This window comes from Periophthalmus magnuspinnatus, chromosome 12, assembly GCF_009829125.3.
Source record: "Periophthalmus magnuspinnatus isolate fPerMag1 chromosome 12, fPerMag1.2.pri, whole genome shotgun sequence".
NCBI lineage: Eukaryota > Metazoa > Chordata > Actinopteri > Gobiiformes > Gobiidae > Periophthalmus > Periophthalmus magnuspinnatus.
In genome coordinates, this window is record NC_047137.1 from 10957288 (window position 1) to 10973980 (window position 16693).

Consider the following 16693-nt stretch of genomic DNA (forward strand, 5'->3'; position numbering starts at 1 on the left):
TAAATAGTAAATTTCATATTCAAAATCGCATCTGCATTTTTTATTTTTATTTTTTTGTAATGTTTATGTCCACAAAATCAAGCAAGACATTTTAACTCCCCCAAATATGTGTAATTTTGGACATTTTAACACATAAAACTCCTTATTTATACATGAAAATATTGCATGATGAACTAATTAAACTACAGAAGATGTTTTAAATTGATAAAAGTGTACAATTTTTGTCTCATAATGTACTTTAATAAAAAAAAAAAAAACCTAAAAAAAAAAACTCTTAGCATTTTTAATTAGCTTTTGCTCACATTGCATGGATATGAAGCATGTTCTCTCTATTCTTTCTATTCTCTCCATGTGGATATGCTATGACCTCATGTTTACCCAGCAGATGTTAATTGTAATGTAAATATCCTCAGGGTTTAGTGCCCATCTGTCATGATGTCAGTTTCCCTGTCCTCCCGTGCTCTCTCCCCCTCCCCTACCTGTGTGTCTGGAGCTGGGTGGAGTGCCTGACTCCTCCCGTGCACACCTGGGGTGCATCAGCCTAATCACCACCACCTGCTGCTGAGTACAAGAAGGCTTGGCAGTCTACACTCGGTGCCAGACCGTCCGCGTGTAAAACGTGAATGTTTCTTGCTAAGCTTTGTTATATGGTACTTTCCGGCAAATGCTCATTTGGATTTATGCACCCTCCAGATTCCTGCCTCTACTCGCCCAGCTCCTGCCGCCACGTTCCAGTCCCGGTATCGCTTCCAGCTCGTCTTGTCTCCTGCTCGTCTCGTCTCCTGCTCGTCTCGTCTCCTGCTCGTCTCGTCTCCTGCTCGTCTCGTCTCCTGTCCGGTCCTGGTCTCTGGTTTGTCACCCGCTCCCCGCTCTGGTCTTCGTCTGATCCGCCTGCCCTGGTACCGCACCTGCTTCTATCCCCGTCCTGGTCCTGTCCTGCCCGCCTCTACCTGCACCGCACCCGCCTGACCCGTCTCCCGCTCCCCGGTTCCTGTACCTGCTCTTGTGACCTGTTTAAAGACTGCATTTTCACCGCTGTAAATAAACACTGTTAAAACTGCTCTGGTCTGCATCCTTTGGTCCTATCCGCACCGTTACGACAGAACGCTCTGGCCACTATGGACCAAGCAGGCTCAGATCCGGACCAGACGCGCCGCCTCACGCACTCTCACCCCGCGGCGGTGCTGGGTCAGCATGAACAATCCATTCGGACTCTATTGGAGCTAAATCAGACATTGTCCCAGCAGGTGGCACAGCTTAACCACCAGGTGGCCGCGCTCCTCGTCACCCCGCCTGCTGCAGCCGGAGCGCCGCCACGCCTCCCGGAGCCGAGAGGCACGGATCCGGAGCCGTATGCTGGACAACCTCACCTCTGTCGCGGATTCCTGTTCCAGTGCGAGTTCATGTTCCAGCAATGCCCTTCTCGTTTCAGCTCGGGGGCCACCAAGATCCGATATATATGTGGATTACTCCGGGGCAGAGCTCTCCAGTGGGCAGAGGCGCGCCTAATGAAGACGTCTGTGGATAGCCTGGATTTTAATGAATTTGTGTCCACGTTTAAGCTGGTGTTTGACCACCCGCACTACCAGGACAATGCTGCCTCCCGGTTATTGACTCTCAGCCAGGGCTCCAGGACGGTAGCGGATTATTCCATTGAATTCTGGACACATGCGGCGGAGCTGGACTGGACGGACAGCGCGCTGCGGGCTGTGTTTGTGTCGGGCCTGAACGAGACTTTGAAAGATGAATTGGTTTCCCGGGACGAACCCCCCGACCTGCGGACCCTCATCTCCCTCACTCACCGTATAGACAACCGCCTACGGGCTCGTCGCCGAGAGAGACGCCGGTCACCGGTCCCGCCGGAGCCACGCGCTGCCCCGCCCCCGCCGGATGAGCCCATGCAACTCGACAGGACCCTTGTGTCGGCCGAGGAGCGTCAACGGAGGCGTCGTCTGGCCGGGGCTTGCCTCTACTGCGGTGAGCGCGGACATTATGTGGTCACTTGCCCAGTTCGGCCAAAAGGGGGGGCCCACCAGTAGCACTGGGAGTACTGGTGGGCGAGCAACACATCCTGGACTCTTCTAATAGACTGCGGCTCAGCGCCACCCTGTGCGTTCGCACAGAGACCTTATGCGTTTCCGCCCTTATCGACTCCGGGGCTGAGAGGGACTTTATTGATGCCCAAGTCGCGGAGCAGCTCGGGGTCTACCTGGAGCCCCTCGAACGCCCCTTAAATGCCCAGGGGCTCAATGGACGTTTTCTGGGGCACATCACTCACATCACAGAACCTGTCACCGTGATTCTGTCCGGCAACCACCAAGAGAACCGTCAGTTTCATGTCCTGTCCTCCTCCGCTTCTCCTCTGGTCCTTGGTTACCCCTGGCTACGCGCCCACAACCCTGTTTTCGATTGGGCCAGGGGCGGAGTTTCGGGCTGGAGTCCCGATTGCCACGCCAAGTGCCTTCGGTCCGCCCTCCCTCCGGCCGGGAGGTCCGTTCCTGTCGCTGATCCGTCCCCAGACACCCCCAATCTGTCCTCGGTGCCTGCTGAATATCACGACCTGGGGGAGGTTTTTAGCAAGAGCAAGGCCCTCTCTTTACCGCCCCACCGTCCATATGACTGCGCCATTGACCTCCTGCCGGGTGCCCCACTACCATCTAGCAGGCTATATAACCTGTCTAAACCTGAACGCGAGTCAATGGAGGACTATATCCGTGGGTCCCTGGCTGCCGGAATCATCCGCCCGTCCACTTCACCCGTGGGAGCGGGGTTCTTCTTTGTGGCTAAGAAGGACAAATCCCTGCGGCCTTGCATTGATTACCGGGGTCTGAACAATATAACTGTAAAGAATAAATACCCGCTTCCCTTACTGGACTCGGCATTTACGCCCCTCCACGGTGCGACCATCTTCTCAAAGTTGGATTTGCGGAATGCGTACCACCTGGTGCGCATCAGGGAGGGAGACGAATGGAAGACGGCCTTCAAGACACCCCTGGGACATTTCGAATACTTGGTTATGCCCTTCGGTCTCACCAACGCCCCTGCCGTATTCCAAGCCCTCATCAACGATGTGCTCCGTGATTTCCTTAACCGATTCGTCTTTGTTTACTTGGATGACATCTTGATTTTCTCGCGGTCCCCCCAGGAGCATCATCAGCACGTTCGCCAGGTTCTCCAGCGCCTCCTCGAGAATAAACTGTTCGTGAAAGCTGAGAAATGCGAGTTTCACGCAGAGGAGGTCAGCTTTTTGGGCTTCATTGTGGGGCGGGGCCAAGTAAGAGTTGACCCTGAAAAGATCCAGGCTGTCACTGAGTGGCCCGTTCCTACCAGCCGGAGACAGCTCCAGAGATTTATCGGCTTTGCCAATTTTTATAGACGTTTCATCCGGGATTTTAGTAGGGTTATCTCGCCCTTAACTAAACTCACCTCTCCTGCTTTGCCGTTTGCCTGGTCTCCTGAGGCGCAGACAGCCTTCGAGAAGCTTAAGAGACTATTTACCTCCGCTCCCATCCTGCACCAGCCCGACCCTTCACGGCAATTCATCGTGGAGGTCGACGCCTCCGACTCGGGAGTGGGGGCCGTGCTTTCGCAGAGGTTCGACCCCCACAACCGCCTCTGTCCCTGCGCCTTCTTTTCCCGGCGATTGTCCTCGGCCGAGGTCAATTATGACGTGGGGGATCGGGAGCTCCTTGCCGTAAAGCTGGCCTTGGAGGAGTGGCGCCACTGGCTCGAAGGGGCGGAGCAACCATTCATCGTCTGGACCGACCATAAAAACTTGGAGTACATCCAGTCCGCCAGGCGCCTCAATCCCCGTCAAGCTCGTTGGTCCCTCTTCTTCAGCCGCTTCAACTTTCTCCTCACCTACCGCCCCGGATCTCGGAACGTCAAACCCGATGCCCTCTCCCGCCAGTTCGCCCTGGAGGATAGCCCGGTCACCGCAGAAACAATTATTCCCTCCTCGTGTGTGGTGGCCGCGGTCCATTGGGATATCGAGGACACCGTCCGAGAGGCCCAGACCAACGACCCCGACCCAGGTAACGGCCCTCCAGGTAAACTGTTTGTTCCCGATTCTGTCCGGTCTCAGGTGCTCCAGTGGGTCCATGCCTCCCGTTTCGCCTGCCATCCTGGTGCCGGTCGCTCTCTCTCCCTCCTCAGGAGACGCTTCTGGTGGCCCACGATGGACACAGACACCCGGGCTTATGTCGCCGCCTGCCAGGTATGTGCTCGGGCCAAGGCCTCCCACTCACCCCCTTCTGGTCTCTTGCATCCTCTCCCAGTTCCTCGTCGCCCTTGGTCCCACATCGCCTTGGACTTCGTGACGGGCCTTCCCCCTTCCCAGGGGAACACGGTGGTTCTCACCATTGTGGACCGCTTCTCCAAGGCCGCCCATTTCGTTGCCCTGCCTAAGCTCCCCACAGCCAAAGAAACTGCCGACCAGCTGACCAGTCATGTCTTCCGACTCCACGGCATCCCGGTGGACATCGTGTCCGACAGAGGGACCCAATTCACCTCTCAGGTATGGCGGTCTTTCTGCGACGGTTTGGGGGCCACGGTTAGCCTCACGTCCGGGTTCCATCCACAATCTAATGGGCAGACGGAGCGGGCCAACCAAGACCTGGAGTCGGCCCTACGGTGCACAGCCTCCGCCAACCCCGCGACCTGGAGTACTCACCTGCCCTGGATAGAGTATGCTCACAACTCCCTCGTGAGTTCCGCCACTGGTATGTCCCCCTTCGAGGCATCGCTGGGATATCAACCCCCTCTCTTTCCCACGGAGGAGAGGGACCTCGCCGTCCCGTCTGTTCAGCGCCATCTCCAGCGCTGTCGCCGGATCTGGAAGAAGGCCAGGGCGGCCCTTCTTCGGGCTGGAGCGCGCACTAAGGCGACGGCCGATCGCCACCGTGTCCCGGCGCCCGTATACCAACCTGGCCAGATGGTTTGGCTCTCCGCCAAGACGGTCCCGCTGAAGACGGACTCCCGTAAGCTGTCCCCCCGATTCCTGGGACCGTTTAAGATCATGAGGATCATAAATCCATCGGCGGTGCGCCTCCAGTTACCCCCGTCTCTCCGGATTCATCCGACCTTTCACGTCTCCCAGGTTAAACCAGTCCGGACCAGCGACCTGTGCCCTCCGGCCGATCCCCCACCGCCCGCCCGAGTCATTGACGGCCACCCGGCGTTCACCGTCCGCCGCCTGATTGACGTTCGTCGCCGTGGTAGGGGCCTCCAGTACCTCGTCGATTGGGAGGGTTACGGTCCGGAGGAGCGATCCTGGGTGCCCAGGGCACGCATTCTGGACCCCGACATGGTGAGAGACTTCCACCGCGCTCATCCTGACAAGCCTGGGGGTCCACCAGGAGGTGGACCTTAGGGGGGGGGTACTGTCATGATGTCAGTTTCCCTGTCCTCCCGTGCTCTCTCCCCCTCCCCTACCTGTGTGTCTGGAGCTGGGTGGAGTGCCTGACTCCTCCCGTGCACACCTGGGGTGCATCAGCCTAATCACCACCACCTGCTGCTGAGTACAAGAAGGCTTGGCAGTCTACACTCGGTGCCAGACCGTCCGCGTGTAAAACGTGAATGTTTCTTGCTAAGCTTTGTTATATGGTACTTTCCGGCAAATGCTCATTTGGATTTATGCACCCTCCAGATTCCTGCCTCTACTCGCCCAGCTCCTGCCGCCACGTTCCAGTCCCGGTATCGCTTCCAGCTCGTCTTGTCTCCTGCTCGTCTCGTCTCCTGCTCGTCTCGTCTCCTGCTCGTCTCGTCTCCTGCTCGTCTCGTCTCCTGTCCGGTCCTGGTCTCTGGTTTGTCACCCGCTCCCCGCTCTGGTCTTCGTCTGATCCGCCTGCCCTGGTACCGCACCTGCTTCTATCCCCGTCCTGGTCCTGTCCTGCCCGCCTCTACCTGCACCGCACCCGCCTGACCCGTCTCCCGCTCCCCGGTTCCTGTACCTGCTCTTGTGACCTGTTTAAAGACTGCATTTTCACCGCTGTAAATAAACACTGTTAAAACTGCTCTGGTCTGCATCCTTTGGTCCTATCCGCACCGTTACGACACCATCTGAATATGAGCAGGATTAACGGGTACGTTTCGCCTGACTGCTCTGAGATGTGATTGGTCGAGAGGCAAAGGCAGTAGGCTGTAAATGGCTGGTGAGTGACAAGTGTGACAAGCAAAGGTAGGTAGTTATATTTACTTAAGCACATTTATTCCTCAGTGGGTTTCAGACGTCATCCTTTTACTGCTACTTGGTTAATACATTCGACAGTGGTTGAGTTAAAGTTTTGGTTCCTTTTCCCACTGTGAGCAAGTCTACAAGTGACAATAGCTTTATGTTGACAATATGAAATGATTTGAACATTTGTGTTTCTTGCATCGCTCCTTCAGATATGATTTTGTTTTTTTCTAATTTTTGTGAGCCATCATTTAAAAATACAAAATGTGTGTGCAATCCCTTGGCTAAAAATCTAGGGGTAATAATGGACTCAGACTTCAACTTTAACAGCCACATCAAATCAATAACATCTGCAGCTTTTTACCATCTAAAAAACTTTGTAAAAATCAAAGTTAAACTGTCAAAACCACTGGGCTCTTCAAACGAGTATTAAAACAGCTGCTGCTCGGGTCCTGACTAGAATCAGGAAGTACTTCACACATGTGTCCTGTGCTCAGGTCTCTGCACTGGCTCCTGTGGCTCAGAGAATAGACTTTAAAGCAGCTCTGTTTGTGAACAAGTCTCTCCATGGACCACCATCAAAGTACATCTCCCACATGTTAGTGCCATATGAACCATCTCACACTCTGAGGACTTCAGGGACCGGCCTCCTGCTGGTGCCCAGAGTCAGGACTAAACATGGGGAATCAGTGTTTCAGTTTTCCGCAGCTAAAATCTGGAACAGTCTTCCTAAAGATGTGAGACAGGCCTCTACTTTGACAATGTTTAAATCCAGGCTCAAAACAGTTCTGTTTAGCTGTGCATATGACTGAAAGGTTTTTATTCTGCACTCTTCCCTTTTAATGTTAATTTTATGATGATTATTTAAGTTTTGATTTGTTCATATTGTGATTTTAATGTTTTTCTTATTCTGTAAAGCACTTTGAATTAATTTGCAGGTCATTTCCTTTAACATGAGAGCACAGCCTACGCCAAACTAATACTAATAAGGACACAGATAAGCTCATTTAATAGAGTAGCGCAAAAATCATTCAAGTAAGTTAACAAGCTTATTTATTGTACATTTTGTCTGTAAAAATTCAGTTTCAGTTGCAACGTCGTCAGGGGAAAAGACACGGGTCCAGCCCAGGTGCCAAATACAGTTCATACAGAGATTATTTGTTTGTACCAGAGTCAGACACAGTTATTGCTATGTCACATTCTATCAAAAACAAAAACAAGGAAATACAAGGAAGCCCCGCTTATTCTGCAGCTCCGAAGCTTATCCTCTCCATCTGTAATCAATAATAACAATATGGTGACCTGTTAATGCAAGGTCCTGAGTCACCTATATTCCCAGACTACATAAGTGCAGGGAGACATCTCTTGGTGTGATGGTCTGTAGTGTGATGTTCATGAATGAGTTGGCACTTTTGAATGGTTCTTTAATGTGAACAGTTGAATCCAAATCTCATTTAAAAAAAATAGATGAATCTTTTTCTAATTTGTCTGCATTTTTATACTGATTTACAATGAAGCGACACAAGAATCAGCTCAGAAGCAGAGCAGCCGACACGAGTGAGAGATCTGTGCACAACAAACATATTTGGCATCATAATAACAGTTAGTTCTAAAATTATAATTATTGTTTTATTTCGATTGTGCATAATTCCAAAGGGTACACACTCTCTTGCTCTCAGTTTGAACCATTTTAAACATGTTTAAGCCTTGGTCGTTTCACTCTGTGATTAGTTTGTAGATGAAATATGTTCTCACATTGGTTTCTGTCATATAAATAAATAGTAACAGAGCCAGTCTTTTGAATTGCTCTTTTGAATGAAGAGATCCAAATGATTCGAATCCCACAAAAGAGCCCCATTACTACCTGATACACACCATTCCTGCAGGTAGCCTACAGCTTGATGAAAAAACACCCAGGAGCCTTCATTGCAGACCTAACCACAGCCTTATGATACAAACCAAAATATTGCATATGACCTTCACATTTATTACATAAACACTGTGGGTACCTGAGCATGGAGAGCCGAGGGACACAACCAGCTAGTGTGTTAGGGTCAAAGTGGATGCCTCTTATAGTCTAAACCAGGGGTCTCTAACCTTTTGCCTGCGGCGAGCTACCTTTACAAAACAAAAATACCAGAGAGCTATTCATTTTAGTGATGGGTACAGTTCGATGTCCGTGTAATCCCTCAGCCATCCAGGTATGATCAGTTGTAAAAGAAGTGGACAAAAACCTTTTGTCCGATTGACAGATTTGAATTTTTCTTTTACTATGGTACAGTTAGATGCCTTTAAACCATTATCCATTTATGAGTGCACAAAGTTATTCATCAAAATAATACACTTAAAATGGTAGAGGCATTTCTTTCATCCAATTTTGAGTTATTCTGTACAATACGTATAATGCAGAAATCCCTTAGCGAGCTACTTGGAAAATGTGGTAATTGGTTTCTTTAATAAATAAGTATGCTTAAAATGTATTAAAAAGCTAAAAATGGTTTAATAATACTTTACAAGTGTTTTTGAATGAGCATTTCATTATTAATTCTGGTTTTTAATTTAAAAATATTTCGGAATAATTCAACTTCCGGTTTTACCGCGCTACTTCCGGTTTTCGGATTTCATGGCAAACAAGACGCATGTGAGATCTGGCATGGTATCTGTCAACATCTGTCACCATCCACTTTGAAGCACGTACATGGCAATGCTGTAAGTTTGTCGATATGTTAATAAATGTCTAGTTATCTATATTTTTATGTTATTTAGCGGAAATTTTAAGTTTTATACAAGATGAATGAACTTTATTTTCGTGTTACATTCAGTTCTCTTATGTTACTGTTCTCTTTCAGTTTTCACCATCTGGAGAGGGAAATAAAAGCAACAAAACGTCCACTGTGGACCCAGTCCTTCTCCAATGGTTTAAGTCGGTGTTATATTGATGACACTACACTACTGGTAACTCTGGAGCTACAGTTTGGAGACGCCCGGTCTAAACGCTAACGCCATCTGCTGGTAATGAGATTGCTAGTCACATCTTACAGACTCATTTCACATCGGCTTCGCTGTACTGAAACACCACCATGTGAAAACTTGTATTGATCTCGGTCACGCAACATTTTATTGCTTTATTATTTCTGAGAAAGAACATGTGTAAACTGAATTAATGCGAGCAGAGACTTGGGTGAGTGGTTTGCGGTGTCTTTGGAGATAGGAAAACAGCCCGTTACTCCACCCTGCTACATGTAGTAACAGGACAGTGAAATATCTCGTTATAGTTGTGTAGATTCCATATAAAATGTAAAAGCTGCCAGACTGACATACAGGTTGACTTTTTGTGACAACTTTATCTCAGCCTTCCAGCATTTGTGCAAGTGTCTGTCACGAGAAAAAGAATTATTAATAGAAATCCACAAAGGCTCCTTCTCACCTGTCTGTCAAAGATTTACCTATCACGAATAACACCGACGCTAACAAAATTAAAGCGAACCACTTTAAATAAATTGTTAAAACAGCTAGTGATGTTTTTATTTTATCCAAATTTGAGCTGTTTTGGGATTTTTAGGCTTGACAAAAATGAGATTGCCTGGACATAACAAGGATATTGTTTTTTGCAATTGGGTTTGACAATTTTTTTTATCTTCTGGGGGGCCCTTTCAGACTTTCCACATGCTGTTTAAACTTGTTGATTACTTTGTTTTGGACACATGCCTGGAAGTTAGTTTTTCTTTCAGTAAAAACTGTGAATTACGTGTTAATGTTTCTTCATCTTTTATAAGTCATCCATGCATGCTTGAGTTATCTAGTGATCTTTCCTGGGCACTATTTGAACCCTTCTTTTGGTTAGCAGTACGATTATGTCGATTGCTCACCCCACAAGAGGATACATGCTCCCACACGGCATTTCTCCATAAACGTACAAAAGTGTGATACAAAATTGCACACTACGACTTCACAAACCTGATCTGATGCAGTAGTTTCATTAGAAGGATGCATGCTTTCAAAACAAAAAGTAACAAAGTGATCTAAATATGTTATGTGTTAGGAGTTCAGTCATAAATCGTGTTCTTTATCTTGACTCCTCCCTAACGTTTGAAAAACAAAGAAGTAATGTTATTAGAAATGTTTTCTTCCAACTCTGTATCATATCTAAATTAAAACCAATCCTATCTCACAAAGACAAAGCAACAATTATCCATGCTTTTATAACCACCAGTGCAGCAGCCAGGATTTTAACAGGTACCGGTAAAAAAGAGACCACATCACTCCAGTTTTAACTCTTTGGCATGAGGAATATTTATACAGAGCATTTCAGTGGTTTAGAAAGAAGTAAAATGACAGGATAGAAAGGATGCATAAACTTTGATGGGGATGCGACCATGTGATCATAACAAGCTCACTATTATTAATTTGTAGCTGTACAATTAATGATTTTTTGTATTTCAAGTATTTTATTAAAGATGGAAACATACTACAATGTATTAAACTTTGAAAATACCTTTATGCAAATTTTCAGGAAGATCAAGTTTGCTCAAATACTAGATTAGATATTTAAAATCCCCTCTATTATAATTTTTTTGTAACGGTTATGTCCACAAAATCAAGCAAGACATTTCAACCTCCCAAATCAACTCCACTGGCTTTAGAATAGATTTTAAAATTGTATTATTTCTTTTTAAAACTCTCAATGATGTTGCCCCTGGTTACCTGTCTGATATGCTGGTCTCTTACTCAGTCCTTCGGGCCCTCAGATAAACCTCACAGTACTTAGTGAGCGTCCTTCCATCCCCTCTCAAAACCAAAGGCGATAGGGCCTTCTCTGTCATAGCCCTGAAACTTTGGAATGAGCTCCCAATCCATGTAAAGAAGAACATTTCAAGCTGCTTCTTCAGTTCTAGTCAGATTACTGGTGCACACTGCCTCATATCTATCTGAAGGGAGGAGCTAACTACACTGAAAATAACACTTCTAATGTTTACAGTTTCTATTTGTTGGCTCATTAGACCTAGCCAACAAACAGAAACTGTAATCAATAGTTGTGTTAGTCCACCAGCAATCTGACCAGAACTGAAGAAGCGGCTTGGATGAGCAACAAAACGACTTCACTCCTACAACTTTTTGTCCATTTTATAGATTGGAATTTTTCTTCTACTATCAATTATACCTGGATGATTGAGGGATTACACAGCCATATTGTCTTGATGTTGCAAATGTCTGGTTGTTGAGCTATAGAAATAAAGTGGCTTGGCTCAATACCCCATAGAAGTGTAATAACCCCTCTTCAAATCCTCGCCCCACGTTTGCCTACTGGGATGCTGCTGCTGTGCCACCAAACTGAAAAGTCCAGACACAGAAAAATGCTGAAATGTACACAATTCTGAAAGTCACTCTAACTTTTCCACAGTTCTCGAATCAACAATACAATGCCTGTGCTATGAGAGAATCTTCTGTACGTCTCCTGGGAGCAGACGGACATTAGCATATTTTTCAAATGCAAACACTAAGAAAGACTATAACCCAGAGGTGAGGGAATAAACAGTATGCTGTCTGAAACTCACCATGTGGTACGAGCTGGTTCCCTCTTTTGAACAACTTTTTCTGTTCCATTTTCAAAACACACAAATCTGCATGCATAATAATAATTTATTTTTCCATAAATATTCATAACAAGGAAATCATTTGGAATGGTTGATAGCACAGTTTAGTTTACAAGATGGCATGACACACTTACACAGGAGGCCTGCCAATAGACTCAGCATGTCTCTTGGTACACAGCTTTCAGTAACACTTCACAACTGCACACTATGAAGCCTTAACAAAGTACTAGTAGATACTGAAAGAATCATATACTTAATACTTAATACAATTCATGATTAATAAAGTACTACTCATTTATTATAAGCACATTTACAAACACTTGTTGATCGTTAGTACCACATATTCTACCAACCTTGGTTTATCTAGGCCTTAAGCAGCAGATTTATACACAACACAAAGAGAAAGTGTTGGTGCTCTCTAAACCATTCAAACCAGGCTAGAAATCTAGGGGTAATAATGGACGCAGATGTGAACTTAAACAGCTACATCAAATCAATAACATCAGCAGCTTTTTACCATCTAAAAACATTGCAAAAATGTAAGGTTTACTATCTAAACCAGACTTGGAGAGGTTTATCCATGCATTTGTCTCTCCAGTAGGTTAGACTACTGTAACGTCCTGCTCCCTGGCCTCTCCAAACAAGCGTTAACATAGAACAGTACATCCAGAACACTACTGCTCGGGTCCTGACTAAAACTAGGAAGTACAAGCACATAAGTCCTGTGCTCAGGTCTCTGCACTGACTCTTGTGGCTCAGAGAATAGACTTTAAAGCCACAATAATGCACCACCAATGTAAATAATTGTTTTGTATTTACAATTATAAACCACAATATTGATCTCAAATATAGATAATATATATAATTTTATATATATATATATATATATATATATATATATATATATATATATATATATATATATATATATAATGGTCACAAAATGGCGCATTTTCTGCGCCATTTTGTGACGTAGGTCTCAAATGTGCACTGGTTTCATTTTCATATTTAATTTAGAAATGTGTACTTTAGTATATGTATTATGAACGTGCTATACGCAAATCATATTTTGATTTTTAAAAAGTTAGATTTCATAACAGAAGGATGAGATTTGTGTTGATGGTGTCACCAGCTGCAGACCACGCAGACGCACACCCTCGTGCCGCTCACCTGCCGCTCACCTGGCAGGTTGATTCTGAGCTCAGTGGTGAATGTATTAATGCTTTAAAACTGTACATTATGTAAAGGTAAAACATATATAGGTAAAAATCCATAAGATTCTCTTGTCCATGCCCCAGAATCAGTCTAATACAGAATAAGCCCTTCTTTAGATACCAGTAGTTGCCCGTACAGCCTGTGCAGGAATGCAGGACAGTAAACTAACCACAGGCCTATAGGGGCAACCACTGGTACCTAAAGAAGAGCCTATTCTGCATCAGGCTGCTGCATGTACCAGTACGTGACTATAAATGTGCCTTTCAAGTTTTGAGGTTCCATTGAGGTTCCAAAACTATTGAATTTTTTTGTTTGCTTGCTTGCTTTTTTTTTTTTTACCTTTTCAAATGTGATCTCAAAACTGTAAAGTCACATTTCTTGTTAAATATTTTATTTTATTTATTTGTATCATATAACTTATGATAAACCAGAATGTTGCTATACATTTGAAAGTGTTTGCAATAAGATGTTTTGATTGTGTTTGTTAATGTTCTGAAAACTTTAATACACATCCAGATGTTTTGTATCCATGTTTCTTGGCTTGGTTTTTATGTAGAGTTGATTTTCACCTCTGTTAAAATTCAGGAGAAAATGGGTCATGACACTCTGGGCTTAGATAATGACTGGTATAATACCTTAACAAATACTCAAGTCTAAATAATGTGTACTTTAGAAGTGTTTACTAAAGAGTATTAGTTACTGCTTGAACTAATCACGAACTAATGGAGTTACTTAGACATTTCTTAATCATTATCACACGCTTAAATAATGTGAAAATTCTATTATTTTTTCTCTGGAGTTTGGCCAGCCTTAAATACTTAATAAAGCATAATTACTCTTCACTTTAGAAAAGCTCTCAAAAAGACTTACTTAACAAGTAGTAGCTGCCTGAATTATCATTGTATTACAGGATTAGTAAAGCATTGTCATCATTCATAGCTTACTAATCATTAATAAGTGTTTGAGTTGATACTTAAATATGCATTTACAAATAAACACAAAAATGGTTAGTTAAGGATTAACTAAGTGTGACATAAGTATGAGTAACTACACAACACAGGCCAATTAATCGCTAATTGTTAATTAAGGTTGTAATTAAATAGTTATTAAGCCTGAATCATTAATTGTTTGTTCATTATTAATTAAGTCTTTGTTCATGCTTTATTAAGGCTAAATATGGTGTAACACTTTATAATAACTTATAAAGTGTTACGCGAACGAGTTATGTTTTTCACGTTTTTGGCAGTAAAAATCAGTTAGAGCGCCATTAATTATTAATAACACAATTAATGATTAACAAATGATTAATTAAATATCTACTAATGCTTTGTTAAAGCTTTAGAGTATGCAGCTATTAAAATAAATGTTACCCAGCTTTCTATCTTTGTTGATTCAGTTGTTAGTACATGGATTTTCAGGTCAGAAACATAACTCAACATTGCTGCTAAATACAACCGCAAAAACACCAAAAAGTCCCACTTTTCTGTCACTGAATATATTGGTGAAAAGGCAATTGTCCAAAAGCTAATTTTACATACTGCCACCTGTAATTACAGCGTTGCATGTGAATGAGTGTGGCATTAGCAGTGGCCCCATCAGAGGTGCAAATTAATGAGCTGCTGCTCGCTGTAGCCTTTTCCCTCAATGTGACACTTTGAAATTAGTCGGTATTATTTCAACTGTAATTCGGGTCTTTTATAAGGCAGAGGCTATAGGCTTTGGCTGCATTTATTTGCTTTGACAATGCATGTGTCATTAAAGGACACATATTATGCGTTACTGCCATCTGTAAGTTTGTTTTTGTATCACCAGTAGATGGCAGATGGAAAACCTGTTCCTCCCTCCTTGCCCTGGAGATGAGTTATGGACTGTGCAAGGTTTCTACCTCTGACACAACAATCCTGGGAAGATTTAAACCAAGTTTTTTGGCTCAGAGCGAGCTGACTTGCTGCACACGATTCTCAATGAACCAAAATACAACTTCAAGTATGTTTTTGATGTGGGAACACTGTATTTGAGCTTTTAAACATGTTCATAATTTGTGTCCTTTAAAACACATTTATTTCCAATTTTTTATGTTTGCTGATGTTTTCTTCTCTTTTCTAATGTTTTAATCTGTATGACTATATTTAAGATCAATTTTTCAATGAACTATTTTGTTTTTCAGTTAATACTCATGGTCACTGTTTTTAAGCATCATCTGAATATTATAAGACATTACCTTATAGAAGGATTTATTATGCTAAATCAACTTTTTAGAGCTTTCTACAATGTTATAAAGTTTTTCCCTAAAGAAATATGCTTCAAGAGGATTAGGGTTCATCCATATTATCCATGCATGTTTGAAAAATCTAGTGATCTCTCCCAGGTCCTATTTGAACCCTTCTTACGGGTTACCTGTAAGATTCTGCCCAAAAGACTACTTCACCCATGCTCCCAGATGACAATTCTCCATAAATATACAAAAGCAGAATACAAAACTGTACGCTACAACTTCACAAACCTGATGCGATGTGCAGTAGTTTAATTAGCGGAATGCACGCCGATTGTTGTGATAGTGCTCTGAAAGGGGAGTGACTTTGGAGGAAGCGCAAAGGGAAGGGAGACTCAGAGCATCAAAAACAAATCTAAAACTTATGAGACAAATAATAAAAAGTAACATAGTGAGCTAAATCTGTTATGTATTAGCAGTTCATACCCCATAGAAGTGAAACACCCGTTCTTTAACTATTATCTTTATTTTTAGCTAACCAACATGCAGATGATCATTTAGTTACTCATAAATAATGGTCACTAAACTAAAGTGTAACAAAAATGTACTGATAAAAATCGATGACTTAACATGTTGGTTTATAAAAGAAAGCCTTTTCATACTCCTCTTTCACAGTTCACTTTTTGACCTCTTTCCTACAGTATCCTCTCTGTCCCCTGGATCTCAGTCCCCTTCTGGCTCCCTTTGTTGGGACTGACACATCACTCAGGCTGGCCTCTCTACACGGTGCCAAGTAGGTCACTCAGTCACTGCAGCTCTCCGTTCCAAAGTGCGCCGCTTACGAAACACTCCCAGATAAACTTCTCCGATATGGACTAGAAAAGCTGGCTGAACCACAACTTCCATTCATTCACAAGAACCATTCATATCCAACATGACAGCTGAAATCTGGGATGTTATTGTAGTGGGAGCTGGGTTGTCCGGCCTGTCTGCTGCTCATGTGCTCAGGAAGAGAAACTCCAAGCTGAAAATCTTGGTTCTTGAAGGCAAAGGTAGAAGTTATTATTTTTAAGTTGAAAGAAGTGAGGATTTGAGTTCATGTAAGGTGAAATGTTGTGTTTGTGTGTAGATCGAGTGGGTGGGCGCACAGTGACATGTGAAATACCGGCAGCCAATGGGAAGGACCGCTGGGACTTTGGAGGACAGTGGGTTGGGAGGTAATGTTGACTTGTTTTATATTCATATTTGTAAAAAAAAAGTCCACAGTCTGACCATGTCCATGAATGTTTAATGACACTGTATAGCATTAAATGTACCTATCTCCATGAAGATAGGTAGGACACGTGATCAGGTCAAGTTACAGGCCAAGCTACAGGTCAAAACAGTTGCAGCACACTAATCTTTAATCAATGCAAGGGCAATTTAGTTCACGTCATAGTACAATGCTGTGAAGTAAAAAAAAAGTAACATAGTGGACCTATATACATATTACGTACG

General features: G+C 44.1%; 1 protein-coding gene across 1 annotated transcript in view; it reads left to right on the forward strand.

Moving 5' to 3' along the window:
• Nucleotides 1-8812: 8812 nt before the first annotated feature.
• Nucleotides 8813-16693, forward strand: part of si:ch211-127i16.2 (probable flavin-containing monoamine oxidase A) — a 120342-nt gene continuing 112461 nt past the window's right edge. Inside the window, exons 1-4 of the mRNA XM_055225653.1 lie at nt 8813-8884; nt 9025-9187; nt 15898-16248; nt 16326-16413. Coding sequence (XP_055081628.1) covers nt 16131-16248; nt 16326-16413 — 206 coding nt within the window. The 5' untranslated portion in view covers nt 8813-8884; nt 9025-9187; nt 15898-16130. The remainder of the gene's footprint in view (nt 8885-9024; nt 9188-15897; nt 16249-16325; nt 16414-16693) is intronic.